General features: G+C 49.8%; 3 protein-coding genes across 4 annotated transcripts; 1 reads left to right on the top strand and 2 right to left on the bottom strand.

The window, feature by feature from the left end:
• The first annotated feature begins 4,490 nt into the window (after positions 1–4,490).
• On the top strand, positions 4,491–6,367 carry LOC136458599 (zinc finger CCCH domain-containing protein 9-like). Of its 2 annotated transcripts, none has more exons than XM_066458541.1 (3): positions 4,491–4,585; positions 5,023–5,789; positions 5,892–6,367. In XM_066458541.1, the coding sequence occupies exons 2-3, from the start codon at positions 5,061–5,063 to the stop codon at positions 6,228–6,230; spliced, it is 1,068 nt and encodes a 355-aa protein (XP_066314638.1). In that variant the 5' UTR covers positions 4,491–4,585; positions 5,023–5,060; the 3' UTR covers positions 6,231–6,367. The 2 variants fall into 2 exon arrangements, with proteins under 2 accessions (XP_066314638.1, XP_066314637.1); XM_066458540.1 differs by having other exon boundaries at positions 5,889–6,367.
• A 2,475-nt stretch (positions 6,368–8,842) lies between these two features.
• Positions 8,843–9,349, bottom strand: LOC136458598 (uncharacterized). The gene has a single exon (XM_066458538.1). The coding sequence runs from the start codon at positions 9,347–9,349 to the stop codon at positions 8,843–8,845; it is 507 nt and encodes a 168-aa protein (XP_066314635.1).
• A 4,579-nt stretch (positions 9,350–13,928) lies between these two features.
• LOC136458597 (uncharacterized) lies at positions 13,929–15,016 on the bottom strand. The gene has a single exon (XM_066458537.1). It carries the CDS (start codon positions 14,615–14,617, stop codon positions 14,231–14,233), a length of 387 nt encoding a protein of 128 aa, XP_066314634.1. The 5' UTR covers positions 14,618–15,016; the 3' UTR covers positions 13,929–14,230.
• Positions 15,017–15,607: the final 591 nt, after the last annotated feature.

The following is a 15,607-nucleotide window of genomic DNA, read 5'->3' as shown; positions in this document are numbered from 1 at the left end:
TTATAAGTTTTAAGCAGGGGTGAACCAGCTTATTTCTTATAAGCATGTGTGACTTATAAGTTGGTGGTGTTTGGCAAAATCAGTCACTTATTTCACTTTTTAACGTATAAGTAGGTGACTTATTTAGAACCAAACATGCCCTAAGCACAATGAAGATACAATTTAGAACCGTTTAATAACAAAATAATCTAAGCAAAACAAAAAAAAAAGCACGTGGCAACCGTTGCTTAGTATGTGAGAGGGGTGTCCTATGGTTTATGACTTATGGGCAACCTCGGAGCTGTCCACAACTTTGATAACAACGCCAATAAGGCTAACATGAAGTATTATTGACATAGCATATTGTTTTTATGTATACCTAATATTAAAAAACCAAAATTTCTGTCATAAATAACTTTTCGTCCAGTCTAATCATCAAGGGTCTCACCCACGGCCATCAGCTTCGAAAAAGTTCCCGCATCTTTCTCGCGTCAGATGGAACCGTCAGTTTTTTCCGGAGAATAAAAAGGTTATCGAAGCCAATTGGCATGAGACAACCCCACTTGGCAATAAAAGCACTTGACACCACTTGACAAAAGGTTACCGAAGCCAATTGAGGAAAATCCTCTCTCCAAAAAATTTCGGTTCTCAAAGACATGGGCAACAGCTAGACAAAACGGGGACAAATAATCCTCGGCTCCTCAAGAGGAGGTAAAGGGCCAACATGGCGATGAACGAAGCACAAATCACACAGAGCACCGGTTCCTCAAGAAGAGGTAAAAGTTCAACACAATCAGATGCAAAAAGATGCATGCTCCACCTCAAATTGTGGACTCTTATGGAACATGAATGCAATACCCCCCCCCCCCCCCTACTTGTGCAGCCCCTTTTGTTATCCCTTGTTGACAGTGCAATCATCAAGAAAGAGGTAAAAAAATATTTCAATTGAAGAACATACTAAAAAGTACCAACGGAAGGGAATACACAAAAGCACTTGATACCAAGTTAAGGACAAACTTAAAGGCACTTGGTACCAATTCAAAACATGAACTCCAAAGCATGAATGCCATGATACAGGGGTGCAATCCTAGAAAGCTTCTCAAGTAGAGCACAAAACACTTGCAAGTTCTAGGGATGGCAAAGCGCTGCGAGGAGAGCTATGTTGCTTACTCCACCAGGTCACAACCATGGTCGCCAAGTAGCGGACAAGCAAAGCAGGTGTGGCGGTGCAAGGCCTAGCAGTGGCTAGAGTTGGCTAGGGCTTCGTACATTCAACGGGCGGCGATGATAGAGGTCGGGAAGGAGCGGTAGTGTTTGGGAACTCTACGAACTCGTGCCAAAATTGAGAAAACCGTGGTCGGAGTAAAAAAAATGTTAGGGGGAGACGTGCGCTTCCTATCCGGCATTGAAAGTCACGAGTTGGAGGTGCCAATTTCTTGTTTTCGAAGAATTGTTTTACCAAGTTGCTAGAGGGGTGCCTTTTTTCGTTTTTGCCGAAAATGGACTCAAATAGGCAGTTCATCTACGAAGCTCCTGTAATTGCGTTCTATCTCTCATCGTGGGTTAATATGAACGAATGTCTTCCCATGGTGTTGTGTGATCGATGCGTATGTCAACAGTTTCTGTTCCTATTGAGATGTTCAACAGTTTCTCATCCTTCATCCCATGTCCGCGCGCTGGCCCGACATACAATACAATAGGATAGCCACGGCAACCATCCAAAGTTAACATATAAACATCCATTTCTGGTCCAAGTGGCACATCAGTCCGTCTCCGTCCCCAGCAGCAGCTCGGTGGATCGATCAGTTGTGCATGCCTTCATTCGCACGACCCGTCGGCATCACGTACCAGACACGCACAGTGCATAACAAACCAGATGGCAACCGGCTTTATCAAAAAAAAAAAAAACGGATGGCAACCGGCGACCACAGCAGATCCAGACCAGGGTACCTTAAAAAAAAGTCATCCATTCGTTTGGCCGTCACTCCGGGCAGGGGAAGGCTCTCGCGCACACCATGCAACACAGGAGAGCTTTCCCTTGTTTTTTTGGTCTGTCTTTCGCTCGCGGAGTCGCGGCTGCCTCCGTCTCCGGCCCAGACGAGGAAAGGAAACGATGGAGTGGGACGTGCCGCCGCGCGCTCCGGCTCCGCGGTAGGCGAAACTCGTAGTAGTTAGTTAAAGCTGTAAGCAGGAAGCAACATGATTGCAGCAGGGGAGGAGAGGAGAGGAGATGCGCGGTCTGGTGTGACCGCTGGCTGCGAATTTGTTACTCTGATTTTCCTAGGGCGGCTGCGGCTGCGGCTGCCGAGATCGAGGTGGTTAGCGAGCGCCGAGAGGGACTCACCCGTGAAAGCAAAGCAAGCTGGATCCATCGGAGCAAGCCCGCTGCCTTGCGTTGTTGCGAACGGAGAGATGAGCCTTCACTGTCGCGAGGATGCATGCCATGTAGGAGCAATTTGTGTGTACCCGATAGAGATACTCCTATGTCGTGCGTGTACCCGATCGATTGAGATAGGATACTCCTATGCTTGTCGTGCGTGTAGGATATATGGACCGGACCCGACCCGCCACGATTCGTTAGCCGTGCTCCCTCCGGAACCCAGATTAATTTATTGTTAAGCAACGACTAATGGATGCTTGATGTGGAGCTTAATTAAATCGCCTATTGTTTGTTTCTGGTGACGTGAACGTGACTGCGCCGGGCCTAGGGCATGTTTGGTACAGTGCTCTGCTCGGATACGTGAAGCCAAAACAGTTCCATAGCTAAGCCCACCTACAAGCTTTTTCTCTCTTGTCTTTTATATATAAAAAAAACATACCTCGAATTAGGTTGGCCAGAATGGCCACGAGCCTATCACCAAATGTTTTTCTTCTCCTCCTCCTAAAAGACAGTTAGCACATATAGATATAGTATATGCAAATCTACACAGAAAAAGGAGAAAAAAAATAAGTTGGGCGATTTAGGGCCTGTTTGGATGATGCAGTTTTAAAAAACTATAGTATCACAAAACTGTGATTTCGTAAGCCAAAGAGATACAAAACTGTGGTTTAGAAGAAAAAAAAAGTCACGAGTGAAGTTTCTAAAACTCGAAAAAGACTACAGTTTTGACAAAACTATGGTTTTAAAGACTACAAGATTGGTTGCATCCAAACACCCAGCAGCTTTTAAAAACCAAAGTATTTTATAAAACCATAGTATTTCTTCAATACTTCAAAAATACTTTGCATCTAAACATGCCTTTAGCTGGGCCACAACACTAGGTACGTTGTGTTTCGTTCGTTCTAAATACTTCGCACAGATATTAGATTCCGGGGTGGCCAAAATAGTAGAGTATGCAAACATGAAACAAGTTTTCAATTAAGTGCCCTCTGGGGAAAAAAATTTAAGGTCTTATTTGGATACGTATGTATCCACTTTAATCCATATATATTGGAGTGGATTAGAATGGAACTTAGTTTAATTTTAATTTCATTCTAATCCACTCTAACACATATGGATTGAGATGAATACATGCGTATTCAACCATGCCTGAAGCTGTAGCTTTTGAACATTTTTCCTCAGTCGAAGGTTGGCAATGAGAGCCGGCGTAGCTACCTACTCGAAAGCAGGCGGTACAAGAACAGAGGACAACGGTGGTACTACTGGCTACGCACTAGTGCAGTACAATATTCCTACTACGTTCTGGACTGTGGATTGATTATGCACGGGTTTCTTGGATGCATACAGAAAATGGTCGCTTCCTAGATTGTGCTGAGGGGAGAGAGATCGTTTCGGGACTGTAGGAGGAGTAGGAGCGGGAAATGCAACCTCCCCGACGTGACCTCACCTGACATAAAGCCCAAGGCACGGGCCCGACATGTCCGCATCGGCTCGCTCGATGAAGTGTGGTCGAAGAAATTAACGTTAGCACCCTCCCGTGCTGGCACGACTGCCATTTCCCCAACCGGATCGATCGATACGGTGAACGGGGGTGGTCATCTGTGAAAAGAACACATGATCCCTTTAGAGTCCTCAGCCATCGGGCCTTGGGAAGTTGGAATGGTAAATATCTCATTAGCATGTTGTTTGTACAGTCTCAGCCATCGATTCCCACAAGACGAGACAAGACAATACCACAATCCTGATGATTAGCACAATCGCAGCACTGGCAGCCTGCCACAGACATGCTCCAGTCCAGTCTGTACATTGTGCGGAACACTCGAACCGTGATTTGCAAGCATCATTACACAGCTTGGGCAGTCGTCGTGCGGCAGCGGCACCAAACTGGTACCGCTAACCGCTCCATTGACGGGGTAAAACAAGCAAAGGTCACAGAGGTCCAAAAGTTTCAGACCCAACCAGAAGCAGAGCCATCTTGCCAACCACCGACTGGGAGGAGGGAGAACGAACCCGACGTTCCGACCCCCGACCGTGCGGCTCATTGCCCCCCTGCCGTCTCGGTCTCGCCGACGCGCGGGCCCCACGGTCTCCCCGGCTCCTGGCATGCTCCCCAGCTATATAGGCACGACGCCACGCGTTCCTTCCCAGCACCCGCCTCCCTCCACAGTCCTCGGTCGTCCTCTCCAACATACCCTCTTCTGCTTCCATCGCTTCTTCGTCCACGAGGTACGATTGATTGCTCGTGGTCCAGCAGCTCAATTTTAATGGCTTCTTCGTTGCATTTTGGTACTAATGGAATACCGATTGCAACTCTTTCTGTCGCCCCGATTGCAATTTTAGTCGGGTCTTCGATTTGGCTGGCTTTACTTGTGATTGCATCGGATCGGATGCGACCAAGTACTGTTTCTTGACACTTTTTTGTTTTGGGGGTCATTTTTGGTACCGTCGTCTGGTTGTTTCGAGTTCATCCAAGGTCACTGGTGGTTAGACGTTAGTACGGGGGAGCCAGTCAAAACTCGGATCGTGCATTTGGCAGCTTGTTGAATATTTTCGCCTCTGGTCTTTTCTAATGTGTTCTAGTCGTTTTCTGTCGTAAATTCAGTGAACCGAATGCCTTTGTGCAAGAACACCATTTCAATTCAATCTGTTTCTTCAATATGCAGAGGCTACTTGTCTGCCTTGGAAGAAGCCTCGATCGACCATGCAGGAAGCTCTCATCTCTCCGGGCAATGCCGGCCGCCTTCACTCGGCCTTGGAGCTCAAGCCGTTCGCCTTCGGGGACCAGCGCCTCGCCTCGCCGCGCTACCTCAATAACCTCGCCTCCGTCGGCGGCGGCGACGACGCGCTGTTCCGCTGCTCGTCGCCGTTCAGCCCCAGCTTCGGCTTCTCCTCGCCGTCGCCGCTCGCCACCTCCTCCGTCTCCGTCTCGCTCTCGCCGTCCTCCTCCGCCTCGCTCGTCGACGACTGCGACACCGCCGCGGCCGCGGACGCCGCCGCCGCCGCCACGGGCCACCGGCTCCAGCTCGCCCGCCTCGCGCTGCAGTACCAGGAGGTGGCCGACCGCTACGAGCTCTGCCTCGCCCGCCTCGCCGACGCCGCGGACGAGGCCGCGGCCCTCCACCGCGAGAACGCCGAGCTCCGCGTCGCCAACGCCGACCTCACGTGCCGCCTCGCGCTCCTCAGTGGCATTGGCAAGCAGGCCGCCGCCGCCGCCATCGCCGATGAGGTCCGCCGGCTCGGCTTCGGGGACCACAAGCATGCCGCCAAGGAATGCGCTCCCGAGAAGCCCGCCGTGCTGCCCAAGAGCATTTCCGTCTGCTCCACCGACTACCTCAAGATGAACAAGCCCAAAAAGGTGCAGGCCCCCGCCACGCCGGCTGCAAACAACCGCAAGCATCGCGCGTCGAACCCGACCACCAACCCAAGCTCGGTGAGCCCCAGTTCACGCCGCGCCAACCTCATCACGTCCCCGCTTGTTAATTGGCATCTGACGTTGTTGCATGCACCCTTGATGCGATGCACGGATCAGCAGCGCGTGTACAAGGGCAATGGCGGCGACAAGAAAGGCGAGGAACCCAAGGAGCCGCCACACACGACGGCGGCGGGCGGCATGGAGCTGGCGGGGTACAACCAGGGCACGTTCAAGACGGAGCTGTGCAACAAGTGGGAGGAGACGGGGGCGTGCCCCTACGGCGACCAGTGCCAGTTCGCTCACGGCGTCGCCGAGCTCCGCCCCGTCATCCGCCACCCGCGCTACAAGACCCAGGTCTGCCGCATGGTGCTCGCCGGCGAGGTCTGCTCCTACGGCCACCGCTGCCACTTCCGCCACACGCTCACCGCCGCCGAACGCCTCCACCTGCCCCGCCCTTAGCAAAGGCCGACACGCGCGCGGCCAAGGCCAGCCTTCCGCCGCGCTGGAACCGTTGGTTTTTGTTTCATCTGAAGGCAGCAACTCAAGTATGTAATTCACACGAAAAATGTATAAAAATACGAACAACAACGTAAATACTATAAGATACATGTATACGAGTAACATACATAAGAGCATAAAGTAAACCTGATGGTAGAATTAGTTTTCAGGCAATGTGAATATCCATACACAAGATAGCTCCATCGTCCGTCAGCTGTGGGTTGTCAGGTGCTTAAATTGTGTCTTCTGTTCATGTATAATCTCTTTTTAAACGAGATGTAATATATTTTTTAGGGTGTATTTGTTTAGCGGGCTGCACTATTTATTTGATGCATGCGATGCAACAGGCATGAAACATAATACAATATGGGCCTGATTGGTAGCCTGTACAAGCCCAGACAGACTACGAGCGAGATACACAGGCAGCACACGTGGATGCATGCTATGGCCATGGGCCTAGTGGTGTATTAGTGGGCTTGGACCGTGTGTGTCTAGGTGAGAGAATGGAAGCCCATGTCATAACCGTTGTGTAGTTATAAGCAACGGGGGAGCGGAGGGGAACGACACACAAGAACGAAAACCTATAACCGCCTGAACTCCGAATTCCCATGGAATACAGACGCGCCTTCCCTGTCCTAACTCTAGTTGACGTTTTAGGATTGCGCACGAGTATCAATGTTGTAGCTAAAAGGCCAAAATATCTTTATGAAAAGAAGAGAGAGTTAAAGATAGAGATGTATTGTGTAAAAGAGAAAGGTGCGTTAGGAAGCGAGAAGGTCTGAAACAATGTTTGAATGGTACTATGAGTTCAACTATTTTTGTTGGGAAAATGGGTCCCAGCAGAGAGAGTAAGATGGGGGCTCCGCCTGGGGATGCAAAGGCAAGAACACATGTAGGCCAGGTATAAATAGCATTCAACCACACACTTTTACATAGGGGTTCACTTCCCCTTTTATAGGTCATTATATATGCATGAGGATGTCACTTTACTATTATGACCCAGGACAGCTAGGGAATATCCTAAGAAATAGGGATGTATTGTGCAAAACGTTTTGGGAGGAAGCCTTTCATTCTTAATGTCCGTTGCAAGAATTTTCCATTTCACTTTATCATAATTTAAAAATGTATCATAAAAGTTACTTCAGTTTGCTTTTAGTACGTGGCACATGGATTGTTTCATGTAAAATAACTATTCCTTCATAATTTTCCCTAGCAAAAAAGCTCTGTGATGATCTAATATTTTTTTTGGCAAATTAGATGGTCCCAACATCTGCCGCCGCTCAGCTAGGGCTCCTAGTCACCGCTGCTGTCTAGGGCCCTCTTTCTCAAAAGAAAATTTAAGGATATATTATGCCAAGTTTTAGTATAATTCTCCCTTATATTTTAAACATTTTAAAGAATCACAGTTTACAAACAGAAACGCTCTTTATAGGACGTCCGTCCATCCGAACGGACCCGCACTCGCCCATGCCGTCCCGCCTACGTCGCCCTCGCTCTGCTCGTGGTTGGGACCCAGTCCTCGCCCGCACCGTCCCCGACGCGCTAGGCGCTCGCTAGCTCGCTCTTGGACTCGCGCCTCCTGTCGTGGTCGTGCTCCATCTGCCTGCCCTTGCCCCTGCCGAGGTCCGTGCCGCCGCCGAGCTCCACACCTGCGACCTCCGCGCCACTCCGTGGCTTCGAGCTCCGTGCCGGTGTTGAGCTCCGCGTCGATGAGCCTCCATTCGTCCAAGCAGCAACCAGATGCTACGCTGAAAGCGCATATTGCAATAGTATGTTTCAAGTGTTTCGGATGTTACCGATGTATGTGTTCAAGTGTTGTATATCAATGTTGCGAAAGTAGATTGTGATGTAACACATGTTATAATAGTTATACACGTATGTTTCAAGTGTATGTTCCAAATATTTAATCTGTTCTAGACAAACGTTGCAAGTGTTTTGTCTGGATGTTATAAAAGTAAATCTAAATGTTGCATATACGTGCATGTTGCAAGCATATGTTTTAAGTATTTTTATTCGTATGTTTACAAGTGTTTCATCTGAATGTTGCATATGTTTGCAATGGTTTTTAAATGTTTTTCAGGCGTTTTCACAAGTGTTTTCAGACGCTTGTTTCAAGCGTTTCATCTGTCTTCTTTTGTATGTTGCAACTATTGTATCTTGATGTTTCAAAAGTAGATCGGGTGTTGCACATGGGATGCGCGTGCGAAGCGGCCGGTGGCGCGGCCGACGTCCGGGGCGCTCCCTCGCGAGCCCAACATGCTAGGCGCTCGTTCAGTCCCTGTGCGGGCAGCGTCCGGACGCTGCGTCTGGATCGGACGTCCGGGCGCTAACAAGTCCGTTTTTTTTAAACAGCAGTTGAAGCGGTTATCATCATTACATTGGTCACTACAAATTACTGGGATTGGAGAAGTTTATCAGAACCACCCCATGCTTTTATATATGGTTGTGCACGTACGTAAAGCAAGCGTATAATGTACCGAGGGTTAACCAGAAGCAAAGAAATGTGAAATACTGAAAGACATGTGTGTTGCTGGTCGTTCGTGACATGCCACGCAGCAGCACATCTGGTTGCGCTATCGCGCCACCGACGCGCGGAGCATGCCCGAGAGGTTCCTGGACGCGATCACGGACTTGTACATCTCCATGACGAGCCTCTGGCCGAGCTCCTCGGGCTGCTGCCGCTGCCGGGCCTGGCTGCTGGACCGGCGCACGGGCACCCGCTTCTGCCACAGCGCCTCGAGCGCGCTGGGCAGCGCCCGCGCCACGGCCGGCCGCGTCTTGGCCGCGCCCAGCATCACGTCGACGTAGGCGTCCCGTATCCGCCCGAGCACGCGCATGGGCACCTTGGCCACGGTCGCCGCCGCCCGGGACAACGGGGCCGGCGCCGGCGCCCTGACGCGGCGCGCCCGGAACATGCCGCCGATCCTCACGGCCCACGGCCTGGGCCCGCCGCTGACGTGCCGCAGCCTGCCGCGGCCCGCGGCGGCCGCGCCGCTGCCGTCCACGTGCTGGTAGTCGCGGCGGCGCCAGTACGACCTGATACCCTTCGTGAACCGAATCGGGAACGCCTCGTCTTCCATTGTTCTCCCGCTTGCTGACCTGCAGGTCGTCGCCTTCGTCCGGCGGAGAAGAGAGAATTGAACTGCTGTTGTGAATGAATGATCGCGATGGATCATGCCGGCTCCCTTCATATCGTCGAGAGCTGCTGCCGTCACGTGGCACGTGCGCCCAGTGACGAAGCCAGAAAAAAATTTAGGAGGGGCTGAACAAAATAATAAAGGTTTTTTTATCTTCTCTTAATCTTAGCCTCTCCTACCTAATACATGTATGCATAAAATTTGAAGAGATGACTTAGGAAAACTCACGTGCTCAGGATGGGTAGGGGGGCTGAAGCCCCTAGCCCCACCGCTGGCTACTGTGCGCCCCCGAATAACAGTAATTCGAAACGAAGACATGTTCAGAAGCTGCGTGATCGCGTGCGTGGCGTTGGTCAGTAGGTGCAGAGGCTGGCAGGTGCAGTGCTGGCTTGTGTCAAGTTACAGAGAACTCAGAACCGAGATGCAACGTCAGTTTGAAAGGACGATCGTTCAGCTGCGAGTTACGGCCGCGAACGATCGAGTCTTGCAAGTTTTAGGTCTGTGTAGTATAATGGTAGAGATGCCGGCTACATGACGAGGTGAGATGCATGGTGATGAACCGTGGAGTAATTAACTCGTTCAAATTAAAGTGATGAGTCATGATAATGTGGTTTGCGAGGACTTTCTTTGTATGACTAGGCTTCCTAGGTGTTGGAAATTCAGTCAGAACAATCCATTCCTGTGGCCCTTATCAACATGCGGTTAATCGGTCGTTATCACTTTCAGGTTTATTGTGAGAATAGCTCACTTGTTCCTTGTTCGTTATCTAGCAGGCACATCGTTGACATTAGCAGTAATAATAGTAATATAAGCAACATGGCACGGCAGGAAGAATTAAGCACGAGAGAAATGAACAGGTTTCATCATAAACAAAAAAAAGGGTCGGGGTCGCTTCGTCTTGGAAAATCAGGTACTAGCTAGTAAGATAATTGATCCATCGTTAATAAGGCTTTGACAGTGTGGTGGTGGCGCAGGTTGTGGTGGGCGGGCGTTGAGTTGTAGACCTAGTGTGATATACTGATGTTACAGATTTCTTATGACAGTGGCAAATCAGTCTCTAGTACCCCATAGTTGTGACTGCTTAGTTTGAAAAATGACCACTGAGGAGGTGCTGTTGCAGATGCAAGCAGTTCTGATCACTGCTAATAATATTGACCAAACTTTCTGTTACAAAACATTTATAAAACCATAGGTAATTATATGTCTTTTATACAACTACAAGTAAATTTACTAATACAAACATAAAACTATACTTCAAGATAAATCCACTAATATATTATTTTTAATTATCCAAACTTATTATGTAGGTATACCTCCTCCATTCGCAACAAGAAATGTGTCATTCTATTACGTTATGGCATGACATCAGGTCAAAATGTCATTAAATAAACTAGAAAAATAAAAAATGTCTTATAATTCAGAATGGAGATAGAGTATAATTGTTCCAGCCATGTAGTCACATTGTTCACAGTGGTGGCTGCAGGTGGTCGTGGGTGAGCTGATTAGTATTGAAATTGACAAACTGTAGAACTAACTAGTAACACCACACTCTGCTGACGAGTGATGCATTTAGATAATGAAAAGCTCCAAATATTTCCAATTCGACCAACTTTTCTCTAACAAGGAGCTCCGGCAAATAACGTGTTGTTGTACTCAACTATTATCTAATATAATTCTTCTTTCGTTAAAAAAAAGAGCTCCGGCAAAGATGCTTCGTTACTAGGAAGGCACAAGGTCTCGTCCCCTTCACTTGCACATCAAAGCTGCAATTTCTAACTTGTTTTGGGTATGAAAAAAAAAACGTAACCTGACTTAGGCTTGATACTCCCTCCGTCTCTTTTTAACTATCGATTTCACTATCTGAAAAGTCAAATGTACTCAATTTTGGCTAAATGTATAATAATATTATTTGGAGACACGAATATTGCTAATAATTTTATAAACCTTAAACTTAAAAAAGTTTTATCATAGTGATATTTATAAACCTTAAACTTAAAAAAAGTTTTATCATAGTGATATTTAAAAAAGGACAGAGAGTAAGTATGACCGGATTTTTAACATTGGTCATGCCACCGGAGGTGGGTACGCATCACTTGCTCGGAGGCTTGCGACATCACAGCTCGGTTACGTTTTCAGGACCCGTGGCCATGGCCCGACGTGGCCCACACGTTGCCATGATATGTACCTCAAAAGATTGTCGGACCTTTCAATTTCATCTGCTGCTTACAGGAGCCTCGGCCTAAGATCCTGAGTTTGATTCGACTCTCGTAGGAGCGAATTTATTAGGATTTAACAGCTCTGTGCTTTAAATACTAGGTGATGTTTCGGTCGAAAACAAGGCGTCTGTGATGACTTCGTTAATCTCATGTTGAGGATTTGTCGGGCTAGTCTTCGAAGGTGCTCATAGAGGTAAGGTTTTGCGTGTGTGTTCAAAGGGATAAGTGTAGGCCCGGTCCTGTCAGTTCAGAGACCTGGAGCGAAGCTAGGAAGGTGGGCCCTTTAATACAACTCTAAAAAATTATTCGCTGCCCTAGTTAACATCATATCTTGACTCCGTAAGGATTCATAAATCCCTGTATTCTAATGAAAAAGACTGGGGTGAAGAGCAAATTAAATCTTGATTAAATATATATACTTGGCATACATCAATCAAAAGGGAGTAATTATTGGGTACCTCCGTACAAAACTTTGGATGTCTTGTCTACAACTGCCCTAGTGCCTGAACGGAGAGTGGGCTGGGCGCCGCCGGCCAGCAGCCGCGCGCTGGTTGCTCCACGACATAGGGGCGCATGACCGATCGACGATGGCACAAGCACAACGCGCAGTCGTTGGTCGCAGCGGAGCGGCCGCACGGCAGAAGGGCGAAACTCGATGCGCTGACGCGGAAGCCAAAACGATGGACGCGTTTTACTTTCACGTACGTGCCTCTCCGTGTCCTGGGCTCCTGGCTTTCCTATGGGCTATTGGGCTCCTATACCTACAGCTTACATATATGGGGTTGGGGCCCCTTGAACTCGAAGGCCCTGTGCCACCGCACTGCTCGACCCCCCCCCCCCCCCGGGCTGGGGCTGGATAAGTGTGCGTGCGTTGTGAGCGTCTGCGTTCTACTGTGTAATCTAAAAAACTTTCAAAGTCTATTTTTTATTTCCGTATAAAACCTGATATATTTTTCCATCAGAGCTTTGCAGTGAAGGTCAACAATGATGTGGGTTGGTATTTTCAAACAACAAAAGGCCGCAGGGCAAAGGTGATCTCTTTTCACCGATTCTCTTTAATTTGGCGGTGGATATATTGGCCATATTCATTGCTAGAGCCAAGGAGAGGACCAAATCCAAGGGCTCATACCACATCTGATAGATGATGGCGGTCTCTCTGGATGGAGGCTCGATTTGATTCAAGGAGGGTGGAGGCCACGCTGAGGAGTCCAAGTGCGGGTGTTCATGATTGCCGAAGGCTGTCAGGTAAAAAGTGTTGGCGCAGCGATTGGATGGCAAGACTTCTACATAGCAGTTGGGGGCAACGGTTTGGTGGAACCTTCGTTAGTGGTGTCTGCAAAGCTGGTATAGGGGCCGGCGCAGGAGGAGATGACCAGCAATGCTGTGTTGCCCAAGTGACCTACGTAATGTGACGTCGAGCGGGGCTAATAATAAAATATTATTTACTTAAAAAAATCCTTAGGGAATGGCTACCAGAAAAAATTTCAACCAAGAATGATAGTTAATTTATACAAGCTTTTATTACCTTGAATGATTCCTAGCCACATTCACCTCAAACCGAACGGGCCTTAACGAGAACAAGAAGTACTGCTGGTTCGTATCGTTACTGGTTCGTTTATATGAAAAAAAAATACTACTAGCTGGTTCATATAAATAGTGCCCATGTGAAGGGATTGGCCAGCCAGCCCAGCCAGCCAGCCCGCCCCAGCCGAACGGGGCGAAGAACCTTAGGTGCTTTTTAAGTACGAGAGATTACGCATGAAGAAACATCACTATTCCACTGGCAGACGATGTGACGATCGGCACGGAGATACCCTGTTGTGTGGTGACTTGTCTATCTTAACTCATAGGAACAGGATATATGAGTTTGTATGTTTATTAGATGCATCTTCCATGTACGTGAGATGTCCTTATTTTTTTTTTTTGAAAAAAAACATATTTGGAGGGAAAAAACGAAGAGGATGCAACTAACCGGATCATGGCACGGCATACGCATTTGCATTCACAGAATGAAAGCTACTGCTAGCTGTAGCAGCTCACTAGCTCAGATGGCCATATATGATTGTTGTGAATTGGTCGCAATCCTTGGGATGACTGATCTGTTTACTATGCACAATCCTGACCATGCAGACGAATCCTGATGAATTAAAAACATTTGAAAACTGACCATGACACGCATGGTCACCGGCTCGATCGCCCTGATCCCGGCCCCATGAACAGCGGCAACTCCGGCAAGTTGGTCGCTAAATAAGAGAACGAATAGATCACACCGATTGAAGATACCATAAGTTGAGTCTGAGAAAACGTACGAAATCTGGAATGACCTGCTGGTTACACATTCTTCTTAAATCTGCGTTGCATGTCTTACAAGTGATTGTTCTAAAATCAACAGATTAAAAACGGAAAACTAAAGCAAAGAAAACCTTCATACATTCCAAGAACTACTGCAGTCTGCAGCCCATATGATGGCCAAAGAAAATTATTATCACAAGGAGCATGCATAAATACACTGGGGAAGTGGGGAACCCGTGGAACGTCGGCACGATGTGGACCCCCTCCGTCGCGCTACTTACCGAAGAATCTCGCCGTCCAGTTGTGACGACGCAGATCACAAGAAGGCCCACCATGCGCACGCGAACGCCGCGAGCACAGCAGCGACCGTGAGCGGCGGCGCGGCGCGGCCCGGCGCGCTGTTGGGCATGAACCTCGGGTCCTGCGGGTACAGCGGGCCCTTGCCCGGCGGCGTGCTCCCGATCTGGATGTACGCGCCCGGCGGCGGCGGGCACCCCCCGCCGGGGTAGGTCGCGGGCGGCGGAGGGCTGTAGTAGTAGTACGGCGGCGGGGGAGGCAGCGCGGGCGGCGGCGGCGACGGGTACAGCACCGGGCAGTCGGCGCCGCCGCACGGCGAGCACCCACCGCACTTCTTCATCTCCCCCTCGACCCCCGCAGCGATGGCGGCGATGATCGCCAGCGCGAGCACTGATCTTCCTCCCATCACCGGCCGGCCGGCGAGCTGGCTACCTAGCTAGCACAGCTAGGCTAACACACACTACGCTACGAGCCTACGAGGCTCCGATCGAGAAAGGTGTGTGGTGCGGCTGGCCCTCGCAACCGCCCTCTCTTATGATGCGAGTGCGACCTCGAGGCTCCAGTGTACCTATCTACTACTCCCTTTGTTTGCAGGAATATTAGTTGGGATTCGTTGGATCGGGAGAAGAAGGTAGACTGGCACTGGCAGTGGCAGTAGAACTGGAAAGGATCGGAAGGAATAAGCAGCAGAATTGTAGTGGTTTGAGAAGGTGTGCACTTCATCGTGGTCGTTGCGGGATGGCCTGGGCCCTGGGGCAGCGAGCGAGACCGTGGCATGAAGGCCGGTGGTTGCTGCTCGCCCCTGCAGTATGCTCGAAAGGGATGGGCGACCGGAGCATGTGGCGGCCCGTAAATCGGTGGGGCGGGTCAAATTGGCCGGCCACATGCATGACTACGCGGTCGCCGGTCGCTGGTCGCTGCCCGGCGCCCGCAAGGCATTATGGAGGTGGAGGGCGAGTTCGGTGTGGCCAAGGGCAGGCACAAATAATGCGCCGCGCGATCGCGAGCCCCTCCAAGGCAAGAAGGCGAGGGGATGCGCGCCCCGTTCCACGCGGGAGCACCGACGCCGTTTGGCGCGGCCGGCGCATGTGCGCCTGCCTGCATGCATCATCGCGCCGCGCCCATCCATTCTGAGCACAAGTAGTGCGTGCGTGATCGCGCGCGCAACGACCGACGACGCGGCGAGCTTGGCTAAGCTAGCGTTGCGTAGTGTCGAGAGTTGAGGCTCATCATTGAAGTTGAAGTAGGAGCGGGGTCGCGTAAAGCTGGCTTCACCTACGTACCAAGTATAATAAGGCGCCAAGGGGAGAAGCTTCTATCTGGTCCGGGCTGTCCTGCGGTGTGCCATGTGAGTGTGGTGACCACTGACCTGATGCCGTTCATCGACCCCCACTAT

The sequence above is a fragment of the Miscanthus floridulus genome, chromosome 6 (assembly GCF_019320115.1).
Source record: "Miscanthus floridulus cultivar M001 chromosome 6, ASM1932011v1, whole genome shotgun sequence".
NCBI lineage: Eukaryota > Viridiplantae > Streptophyta > Magnoliopsida > Poales > Poaceae > Miscanthus > Miscanthus floridulus.
Note: the sequence above shows the minus strand (reverse complement) of the source record. Positions and strands in the feature narration are given on the sequence as shown.

Excerpts from the sequence above, each read along its gene's own strand:
- LOC136458597 (XM_066458537.1), bottom strand. The coding sequence starts at position 14,617 with ATGGGAGGAAGATCAGTGCTCGCGCTGGCGATCATCGCCGCCATCGCT.
- LOC136458599 (XM_066458540.1), top strand. The coding sequence starts at position 5,061 with ATGCAGGAAGCTCTCATCTCTCCGGGCAATGCCGGCCGCCTTCACTCG. Across the intron at positions 5,790-5,888 it reads CGACCACCAACCCAAGCTCG|CAGCGCGTGTACAAGGGCAA; the intron begins GTGAGCCCCAGT and ends TGCACGGATCAG.
- LOC136458598 (XM_066458538.1), bottom strand. The coding sequence starts at position 9,349 with ATGGAAGACGAGGCGTTCCCGATTCGGTTCACGAAGGGTATCAGGTCG.